General features: G+C 35.6%; 2 protein-coding genes across 2 annotated transcripts in view; one reads left to right on the top strand and one right to left on the bottom strand.

The window, feature by feature from the left end:
- GPR158 (G protein-coupled receptor 158) overlaps positions 1–12,020 on the bottom strand; it is a 344,117-nt gene that overhangs the window by 119,234 nt on the left and 212,863 nt on the right. The window lies entirely within an intron of this gene.
- On the top strand, positions 5,542–6,198 carry LOC103002789 (THO complex subunit 7 homolog). Its single transcript, XM_057544512.1, has one exon. The coding sequence runs from the start codon at positions 5,542–5,544 to the stop codon at positions 6,196–6,198; it is 657 nt and encodes a 218-aa protein (XP_057400495.1).

The raw sequence follows: 12,020 nt of genomic DNA on the forward strand, positions 1-12,020 counted from the left end.
AAGATGAACTATTACTAAAGCAGTTTTCTATAAATAATCAATATTTGAAGCTTTTTAAAGTAATGACTCCAAATCTGTGTCTTCAGCCTAAGCCTAAGCTCCAGAGCCATATTTTCAGTTGGCTATAAAACAGTTCTACCTGAATGACCCATAGGCACCTCAAACTCAAGATTTCAAAAACTAAATTTTTCCATTTTGCAATCTGCTTTTCTCTTCATGTTTCCCATCCTGGTTAATGGTAATCAATTGCCTATTTTGTAGTCAAACTATCTAAAATCTACATCTATAGACTAGAAATAAAAGTGGATTTTATGAAATATTCCTGGTTTTACTTTTGGTATTTTCCAGAACCCCCTCCAAATTTTGTTGACCAACTGTTTCCCTGAGTAAATGAGTGAGAAGGTAATGCATGCTGATGCACATTCAAGTGGAGAGAAAATCCTTCACTTTTAATCCATGGGCTCCTCTTCAACTTAGAGGATAAGTTAAATGGTCAAAATCTTAATAAGAGGAGGTAGGAGGGAGAAGGAGAGAGGAGGGAAATAGAAGAAACCGTCAACTTATGATCAATTCTTGGTCCAGGGGGTGAAATGGGGGGAGGCAGAGCGGACTCAGGCATGGGTGGGGTCACTGTCCTCTCAGCTTCCTCACAGACACCTGCCTCTGTATTCACTCTTGTCTTCATCTCCATCACTTCAATCAATTCTGTCATCTCATCCAGGCCTGCCCTCTTCAAGTTAGGCATACATTTCAAAGGAATTCCCTTATTTCTCCTAATCCCCAACTTCTAATTTCTTCCATGCCTTAATCTTACCCACCTTCTTTAAATAAAAGGGATATAATAAATGCCAGTTAGGGTGTTAGTGATTAACAGTAGTTTAACGGTTGCTCCTCCAGGTAGGACTTGGAAGACAAAGTAGATGGCCAACACTTAAAACCTAAAGGCAAAGACCTTGAACTCTGAAAGTTAAGAGCAAGGCTATCAGCACAGTGGGCCTCCTGGTGCCCCCAAACCTCACTGTCTATGACCGTTTCCTCAGAGACTGTTCCTATATGGAAGCAAACCAAGGTATCTACATTCAATCAGAAACTGGAACAAGAGGTTCCTTTTAGGAATAAGAGGGACCCCATCATCCGTCATCTTCTGTTGAAGATTTTTTAAAGAAGAAACTCATATTTCAAAAAAGTCTTTTCTTCCCAGTTGTGCATTTAAATTCCATTAAGAGTCAGTCTATCTAACCATAACTACACACATCTGTGCCTCAGAAAATCCTCTAAGCCTTTGTTGAGGGCAAGCTAAGCGAGTAGGTTTGCTTCCCTTTATTCTTTCTGTCTTTGAAGCAGAAGTTTGTATAATAAGGAAGGTGCCTCTGAAATCCAGCTTTCATCATGTGACAGGTTTCATGACATGCTGTGTAGGTATGATTTCAAGGTCCAGAAGAGCAGCTTCCTTCCGCCCCCATGAATATACTCCACTTACTATGGTTTTCTCTTTGTTTCTTTTTTGACCACATCTTTAAGACCATGAAGGAAGTATAAATGCATAAATTCTGGGAATGAAAAAGCCAACTCAGGGGAAAGGGAGTAAATCCAGAACCACTGTACTGGGTAAAACAGAGACCTGAAATTATACCTAGTGTTGCTAATTTGCTCATTCAGTGGCATTTTTCCCAAAGACACCTCTGACTTTAACAAAATGTTGATAATAAAAGTAGTAATAAGTAACAACAGTGACAACATTACGTAACAAATGAAGACAGTCGAATTTTTGTGCCAGCCATTATCCTAGGCACTTTATATTAATTAATCCTCACAAAAACATTTAACCCTCATGACAAATAGTAGGTACTATTATTATCCCCACTTTATAAATGAGGAGGCTGAGGTTTAAAGAGGCTAAAAAACTTGCCCAGGGAAATCGACAGAACTGACATTACATAATGGTTATCACTCAACCTTGCCCCTATCACTTTCAAAATCCAACTTTTAAAGCTGTCATTTAAAATAGCATTGGATAGCAGCTCCTGAAGCAACCTTTACTAACCTCCACTGAAATATAAAGACACATGTGAAATGGAAAATCAGTCCTGCTGTGAACAGGAAATTCAAAGCAGAAATACAAATTGAAATAAAAATGAGAAAAAAGCACTCACTCTCACAAGTAACTGGGAAATGTAAATTTAAAATATATCATTTTTAATCCATTAGATTCAAAAAGTTAAAAACATTGATAATATCAATTACTGTTTAGAATGCTAGAAAATGGGCACTTTCATGCTGATAGAAATATAAATTGATGAAGCCTTTGATTAAGCAGTTTTGAAGTATCTATCAAAATTTTAAGTGTCTATACTTGATTATACCCACAACTCCACACCTAGGGGGTTTATCCTTAAGGATTACTTGCATGTTTGCACAAAAATATATGCACAAGAATGTTTACCAAAGAACTATTGGTATAATACCTAGTGAAAAAGTTGGAACAATTTGAATATCCATCAGTAACAGACAATATACAAATTATGATTCATCCACATGCCATGCTATTATGCAGCTATTTAAAAAATGAGAAAGATACATACGTACAGGCAGAGAAGGAGTTCCAGGGACTTCTTAGAAATAATTTTTAAATAAAAAACCTATGTTAGTGAAAGGCATGGTATGAGTGTACATGCATGGATCAAACCCTTGATGGACGGTACCTATTTTCTGGGAAGAGAAGTAGAACTGAGAGGAAACATACCTTTCATTACTGCTTTTATATTTTTCTTTATGTGTTAATTTTATACAACAATGTATTCATTTATTATTTAAGTAATAACCAACTAAAAATCCTAAATGCCAAAAAAGGAAGGGAAGAAGAAAGAAGAGAAGGGATGAATGGAAGGAGATAGGCAGATACTCAGAATAGGTAAAAAATGATGAAACACAACCAAATTAGAGTCTGTCTACAAGAGACTTAACCACAAGCTTCAAAAGGAAAGGTATTCAAAAATCATCTCCAGGGTCTGGCATGTAGTAAGCATTTATATTTATGGGGGAAGAAAGCAAGATAGTGAAGATAGAGAGGAAGAAAAAAATGGAAAAAGTCCAGAGCAAAAGGGAATAAACAAAAATTTATCATGTAAAAAAAAAAAATTCACAATGCCAGTATCTGCCAGGGTGAAATTTAAGGTGAAAAAGCGAAAAAAAGGACACTTAATATCAGCCATTGTTATCACATTCTTGCAAGCTGTAACAGTCAAAATCCTGAACCAGGTGAGAGGCCTGGACCTCATGGCCCTGCTTCCCCTTCAGCCCCGTCCAGCACCCCTGTCCCCTGCGCTCACTATGCTTCAGCCAACCCGGCCACTTTTCAGCTCTAAGATGCATCTGCTCCCCACCTTAGCGCTGTCAGAGTGCATCCTGTTCTCTCACCCTTGCCTGTTTCCACCGCCCTCCCTAACCCTCAGTTGGCTCACATCAACTCATTCCTCAGGTCTTACTTTCACTGACTTTTCACACAATATAGGGTTTTTTAAGTGCCTTCACTGTAACACACCAGGCGGTAGACACAGGAGTTTCACAGAACTACCCAAACTGGGTAAGTTTCCACGTTCTGTGCTCGTGGCACAGAGTGCCTCCATGAGTGGAACATTTATCACAACTGAAATTAATGAGGAAAGCAACATTCACGAGCATCACTTCCTAACAGAAAGAACATCTACCATAAATAAGCTGCCAAGTCTTAGTGGTGAGGAAGGAATTCTTCTTAAGCAGGCAAACGATAAGGACACCTGATAGCAACCGTGGGATTTTACATTATTCTGGAATTTCTGTTAAATACAATGAGCTATAAAGACTGGAAATGAGACAATGAGACAACACTGTGATCTGGCAGGAAGTTGCTCCAAGGAAGTAATCTGAATCACACGCAAGATTTAGTTATAAAGAATGTTTCAAATCCAAAAATGGGCAGAAGACTTAAATAGACATTTCTCCAAAGAAGATATACAGATTGCCAACAAACACATGAAAGGATGCTCAACATCACCAATCATTAGAGAAATACAAATCAAAACTACAATGAGGTATCACCTCACACCAGTCAGAATGGCCATCTTCAAAAAATCTACAAACAATAAATGCTGGAGAGGGTGTGGAGAAAAGGGAACCCTCTTGCACTGTTGGTGGGAATGTAAATTGATACAGCCACTATGGAGAACAGTATGGAGGTTCCTTAAAAAACTAAAAACAGAACTACCATATGACCCAGCAATCCCATTACTGGGCATATACCCTGAGAAAACCATAATTCAAAAAGAGTCATGTACCACAATGTTCATTGCAGCTCTATTTACAATAGCCAGGACATGGAAGCAACCTAAGTGTCTATTGACAGATGAATGGATAAAGATGTGGCACATATATACAATGGAATATTAGCCATAAAAAGAAACGAAACTGAGTTATTTGTAGTGAGGTGGATGGAACTAGAGTCTATCATACAGAGTGAAGTAAGTCAGAAAGAGAAAAACAAATACCATATGCTAACACATATATATGGAATCTAAAAAAAAAAAAAAGGTTCTGATGAACCTAGGGGCAGGACAGGAATAAAGATGCAGACATAGAGAATGGCCTTGAGGACACGGGGAGGGGGAAGGGTAAGCTGAGACGAAGTGAGAGTAGCACTGACATACATACACTACCAAATGTAAAATAGATAGCTAGTGGGAAGCAGCTACACAGCACAGGGAGATCAGCTCGGTGCTTTGTGACCACCTAGAGGGGTGGGATAGGGAGACGCAAGAGGGAGGGTATATGGGGTTATATGTATACATATAGCTGATTCACTTTGTTATACAGCGGAAACTAACACAACATTGTAAAGCAAGTATACTCCAATAAAGATGTTTTAAAAAATGTAAAAAAAAAAAAAAAAAGAAAATCAATGTTTCACACACAGTATTATTTATATCGGGACAAAATTAGGGGCAATCCACATCCCAAAAAGTTGACAAATGGTAAAATGAATTATAATATACTCTATAGTGTAATAATATTATGGCATAAAATTCAAGGTTTGGGGGCTTATTTAATGACAAAAGAGTATAAGATTATAATTTATATATATGAAAATAATTTTATACTAAATGTTTAGAAAACTAAATTACGGACTTATAGGTAATTTTTACATTATTACTTAAAATCTTCAGTCTTTTCCAAACTCTGTAAAATATATTGCTTTTACAGTACAGAACAGTTTAAAACTCTAATCTCACAGAAAGATTGAGAAGATTAAAGTTATAAAAAGATACCTTCTAAAACTGTTAAAATTAAAGAGACTGACAATACCAAATGTGGAGCGAATTTAGAGCAAGGGGAATTCCCATACATTGCTAATGGGAATATAAAGTGGGAATTTCAAACTGTACAACCACTTTGGAAAATGGCCTGGCAGCATCTTATGAAAGTTAAAAATACATCTGCCCTGTGACCAAGCAATTCTATCTGTAGGTAAAAGAAAAACATCTGATCGCAAAAAAAACTTGTATAAGAATGTTAGCAGCGGCCGTCGCCACCACGCATGCCGTGGGAGCTGTGACTGATAACAAAGTCATACGGAAGCGTCTCCTCATTGATAGAGATGGCACTGGAGATGATGGGAAAATTAATCTGCTAGCGAAAAGTTTCATTAAATGGCACAACTCTGGATCCCAGGAAGAGGGATACAGCCAGTACCAACGTATGCTAAGCACACTGTCCCAATGTGAATTTTCAATGGGCAAAAGTTTGCTGGTATATGATATGAACCTCAGAGAAATGGAAAATTATGAAAAAATTTACAAAGAAATAGAAGGTAGCATTGCTGGAGCACATGAAAAAATCACTGAGTGCAAAAAGCAAAATCTTCAAGCAAAACGAATACGAAAAGATAGCCAAGAATATGATGCATTGGCAAAAGTGATTCTGCGTCGTCCAGACAGGCGTGAGACATTAAAGGAACTGCAGGCTCTGGGAAAGGAATTAGAGCATCTTTCACATATTAAAGGAAGTATTGAAGATAAGCTGCAATTGAGAAGGAAACAGTTTCACGTTCTTCTCAGCACCATCCATGAACTTCAACAAACACTGGAAAATGATGAAAAGCTCTCAGAGGTAGAAGAAGCTCAAGAAACAAGCATGGAAACCAATCCTAAACCACAGACCAACTAATCACTCACCATTCCCAAGAATACTGAAGTAGCAACATGATCTTAGTGTGTTCAGAATTTGTTGTGCTCTTGAGATATTTAAAGTTTTGGCAATGAACTACTTTGCCTTTAAATATTAATGCACAGTTCATTCATATTTCTTCACATAAAGGAAGATGACTTCATTATGTATTTGTTTTTATTGAAATGCTTTTTTTATACTTAAAAGTAGGAAGCAACATCCAAAAATGTTTAATAAAATGCTTTCAAGTCAAAAAACAAAAAAGAATGTTCACAGCAACTTGATTTATAATAATCAAAACAGAGAACAACACAAATATCCATCCAACAGGAAAATGAATAAACAAATTATAATAATATTCTTACAATGAAATACCACTCAGAAATAGAAAGGGAAAAGTGTTGATTCACACAGCCAATATGAATCTCAAAGATTATACAGTATATATTAAAGAAGCCAGATAAAAAAGAGAACACATTGCATGATTCCATTTATATGGAGTTCTAGAACAGACATAACTAATCTACAGTGATAGAAATCTGAGAGGGAGGTGTGGGGATTGACTGGGAAAGGGCAAGAGAGAACTCTCTGGGGAGAATGGAAACTTCTAAATCTTGATAAAGGCATAGATTACATGGGTGTATGCATTTGTCAAACACATTGCACTGTACAATTAATATTAATGCATTTCACTCTATGTAAATTGTACCTTCATAAAAATAAATAAATAACAAAGGATTTGAAACTCACACTAAGGTGGATAAAGATAAAAATCAACAGACCTTTTATTACCCCTCAAATCTCATGAAATTGGTGCCACCAATTTGCAAGACCTATCACACAAAGGGTAAACTCACGAAGAAAGCAATAGTATATAACTTTCTGGTACTTCTACCATTTGTACCTTCAATTTGTATATTCTATTAATTTACATTTAAGCCAATGACATTTCCATACTTCCCATTCATTTACTCCTATCTGATCACTTTGCAAAGATGGAAGAGAGCCCTACAAGAAAGGGAGCAAGAAATTGACAGGAAGCTCAGAGTTCTCTACCCACACTCCAAGAAACAGGAATATCACACATAGGATGGTAATTAAATATGTAAGCTGTTAAGGAGAAGTGGTACATATATGCAATGGAATACTACTCAGCCATAAAAAAAGAATGAAATGATGCCATTTGCAGCAACATGGATGGACCAAGAGATTATCATACTAAGTGAAGTAAGTCAGACAGAGAAAGACAAATGCCATATCACTTATATGTGGAATCTAAAAAATGATACAAATGAACTTATTTACAAAACAGAAACAGACTCACAACATAGAAAACAAACTTATGGTTACCACAGGGGAAAGACAGGGGGAGGGATAAACTAGGAGGTTGGGATTAACATACACACTACTATATATAAAATACATACTCAACAAGGACCTACTGAATAGCACAGGGAACTATACGCAATACTCTGTAATAACCTATATTGGAAAAGAATCTGAAAAAGAATAGATATATGTATAACTATATCACCTTGCTGTACATCTGAAACTAACACAACATTGTATATCAACTATATTCCAATATAAAATAAAAATTTAAAAAATAGGTAAGCTCTGAAGTCTTTATGATCTGTGTTTTGCTTACTGGCTCTGTGTCTTTGGGTAAACTTTATTATTATTAGTTTATTCTATTTATTCTATTATTATTATAATAAATAATATTCTATTATTTATCCTATTCAATAAAATCTATTAAAAATTCAAGTTAAATTCAATTCTTCAAGAATACACTATTTACAGGAAAATGTACCATAACTATATAAAGCATATATGCCTGCTCATTTCTCAGTGCACACAAAAAATTATTTTGAAAATAGTGTCTAGAAATCTACTGCTAAGTTGTGATTCTGTTCTTCTTAGGTATAAACAATTTTGTCATTCAATGAGTTCCTGAATTCAATTCTGATATGAGTAAGTTTTTGCTAATATATTTCAATTATGTTTAAATTTGAAATAACATTTTGTATGGCCTTTCAAAAATCACTTGTTTTCTGGCCTCAAAAAATGCCTTTTTACAAAAGGGCACCATAAAAACAAACAGAGCAACAAAAACCCCATTTGCTATTATTAAAACTGACAGAAGATTTTGTTGTATTATCATCCCTATTTTATCTACCAACTTAAAATATCACTACAAATACAAAAAAGTTGCTTATTTGTCTTATAGGAACAAAATGTATCTATTTGCTGGTAAACATTCAGATCAGTTCACATGAGAATCTGTTCATATTACCTACTTGTTTACAAGTGGTTTTGGCAGACACATTTTTATAGTAACCCAACATAAGAAGAAAATAGGCTAGAATATCGATTACAACATTGTATGACAACCATCAAACTTGCTAAGAGACTAGAACTTAATGATTGTAACCACTAAAAAAAGACAATTCATGTAATGTGATAGAGGTGCTAATTATCACTACAATAGCAATCATACTACAATATACAAATGTATCAAAAAACATGTACACCTTAAATTTATACAATGTTATATGTCAAATGTATTTCAATTAAAAAATAGGCTAGAACTTGAGCTTGTCAATTACAAGAGAATTACATACAGTGTTTTTGGTTTATATCATTAAAATGACCATACTCACGTCTAGTCATTAATACGAATGAACTACATGCCAGATAAAATATTAAAAATTCTGAAATAGATACATATATGGAAATCCATGAGAACATCCACAATGTATGCTCTCAAGAAAATAAAATATAGTCATTAACAGAGTTGACCCATTACTGCTAAATCAGTTCAAAAACTGTCTAAACTATATCCAAACTCTCCTGTTTCTCAATGTCTGCTTTTGGAAGGCAAGCACACTCTCACCATATGCCTGTGGTCTGAAAGCACATATCGTGAAGGCTGTTTTCAAAGACTTGGAAAATGTACAAAGATTTTGTGACTTCCAGATTCACAGAGAGCTGTAAATAGATAGAACTTATTTTAAGGCATTTCAACATTAGTTCTCCTGATACCAGCAGAATAAATAAATCAGAGCAAATGGAGATGAAAATAATTTGATTACTTTCCCTTCCTGAATCTTAAAATATAAATCCCTCAGGTGATTCAAGTTTTGGATAAAGACTTAGAAAAAGGGTTTTCTTATCTAAACTCTTCCTCAGTGGTACACAGTAAGTCTGCCCCTCTTCTTCACATCCTTTCTCTGGAATACCTATTTCATTACCACAGCATCAGTAAATACCCCATCGTGGTAACTCAAACCTATCTCTAGCGCTGACCTATCTTCTGAGCACCACTCCAGGCTCCTCCAACTAGGGTTCATGGATGACTCAATCTCAGCATGTCCAACACCAAACTCACCTTTGTCCATCCAAACCTATTCCTTCAAAATGCCCTCTCTTTGTTAATGGCTTCAAAAAGCATGCAGAAAATCACATTAGAATCTTGAGAGTCATCTTAGACTCTTCTTTCTCTCTTTCACCACTGCCAAAACCATTTCACTTCTTTTTTTTTTTTAACATCTTAACTGAAGTAAAATTGCTTTATAATGGTGTGTTAGTTTCTGCTTTATAACAAAGTGAATCAGCTATACATATACATATATCCCCATACCTCCTCCCTCTTGTGTCTTCGTCCCACCCTCCCTATTCCACCCATCTAGGTGGTCACAAAACACTGAGATGATTTCCTAAGTGTCAATGGACACTTAGGTTGCTTCCATGTCCTGGCTATTGTAAATAGAGCTGCAATGAACATTGTGGTACATGACTCTTTTTGAATTATGGTTTTCTCTGGGTATATGCCCAGTAGTGGAATTACTGGGTCATATGGTAGTTCTATTTTTAGTTTTGTAAGGAACCTCCATACTGTTTTCCATAGTGGCTGTATCAGTTTACATTCCCACCAACAGTGCAAGAGGGTTCCCTTTTCTCCACACCCTCTCCAGCATTTACTGTTTGTAGATTTTTTGAAGATGGCCATTCTGACTGGTGTGAGGTGATACCTCATTGTAGTTTTGATTTGCATTTCTCTAATGATTAGAGATGTTGAGCATCCTTTCATGCATTTGTTGGCAATCTGTATATATTCTTTGGAGAAATGTCTATTTAGGTCTTCTGCACATTTTTGGATTGGGTTATTTGTTTTTTTGATATTGAACTGCATGAATTGTTTGTAAATTTTGGAGATTAATCCTTTGTCAGTTGCTTCATTTGCAAATATTTTCTCCCATTCTCAGTGTTGTCTTTTCGTCTCGTTTATGGTTTCCTTTGCTGTGCTAAAGCTTTTAAGTTTCACTAGGTCCCATTTCTTTATTTTTGTTTTTATTTCCACTTCTCTAGAAGGTGGGTCAAAAGGATTTTGCTGTGATTTATGTCATAGAGTGTTCTGCCTATGTTTTCATCTAAGAGTATTATAGTGTCTGGCCTTACATTTAGGTCTTTAATCCGTTTTGAGTTAATTTTTGTGTATGATGTTAGGGAGTGTTCTAATTTCACTCTTTTATATGTAGCTGTCCAGTTTTCCCAGCACCACTTATTGAAGAGGCTGTCTTTTCTCCACTGTATATTCTTGTCTCCTTTATCAAAAATAAGGTGACCATATGAGCGTGGGTTTATCTCTGGGCTTTCTATCCTGTTCCATTGATCTATATTTCTGTTTTTGTGTCAGTACCATACTGTTTGGATTAGTGTATCTTTGTAGTATAGTCTGAAGTCAGGGAGCCTGATTCCTCCAGCTCTGTTTTTCTTTCTCAAGATTGCTTTGGCTATTCAGGGTCTTTTGTGTTTCCATACAAATTGTGAAATTTTTTGTTCTAGTTGGTAAAAAATGCCATTGGTAGTTTGACAGGGATTGCATTGAATCTGTAAATTGCTTTGGGTAATATACTCATTTTCATCATGTTGATTCTTCCAAGCCAAGAACATGGTATATCTCTCCATCTGTTTGTATCATCTTTAATTTCTTTCATCAGAGTCTTATACTTTTCTGCATTCAGGTCTTTTGTCTCCTTAGGTAGGTTTATTCCTAGGTATTTTATTCTTTTTGTTGCAATGGTAAATGGGAGTGTTTCCTTAATTTCTCTTTCAGATTTTTCATCATTAGTGTATAGCAATGCAAGAGATTTCTGTGCATTAATGTTGTAACTTAACCAAATTCATTGATTAGCTCTAGTAGTTTTCTGCTGGCATCTTTAGGATTCTCTATATATAGTATCATGTCATCTGCAAACAGTGACAGCTTTACTTCTTTTCCGATTTGGATTCCTTTTATTTCTTTTTCTTCTCTGATTGCTGTGGCTAAAACTTCCAAAACTATGTTGAATAATAGTGGTGAGAGTGGACAACCTTGGCGTGTTCCTGATATTAGAGGAAATGGTTTCAGTTTTTCACCATTGAGAACGATGTTGTCTGTGGGTATGTCATATATGGCCTTTATTATGTTGAGGTAAGTTCCCTCTATGCCTACTTTCTAGAGGGTTTTTATCATAAATTGGTGTTGAATTTTGTCGAAAGCTTTTTCTGCATCTATTGAGATGATCATATGCTTTTTCTATAGTTAATCAAATCCAAGAAGCGCATAGAGTCCTATACAGGATAAATCCAAGGAGAAACACGCCGAGACACATATTAATCAAACTATCAAAAATTAAATACAAAGAACAAATATTAAAAGCAGCAAGGGAAAAACAACAAGTAACACATAAGGGAATCCCCATAATGTTAATAGCTGATATTTCAGCAGAAACTCTGCAAGCCAGAAGGGAGTGGCAGAACATATTTAAAGTGATGAA

The sequence above is a fragment of the Balaenoptera acutorostrata genome, chromosome 3, assembly GCF_949987535.1.
Source record: "Balaenoptera acutorostrata chromosome 3, mBalAcu1.1, whole genome shotgun sequence".
In the NCBI taxonomy this organism is placed as follows: Eukaryota; Metazoa; Chordata; class Mammalia; order Artiodactyla; family Balaenopteridae; genus Balaenoptera; species Balaenoptera acutorostrata.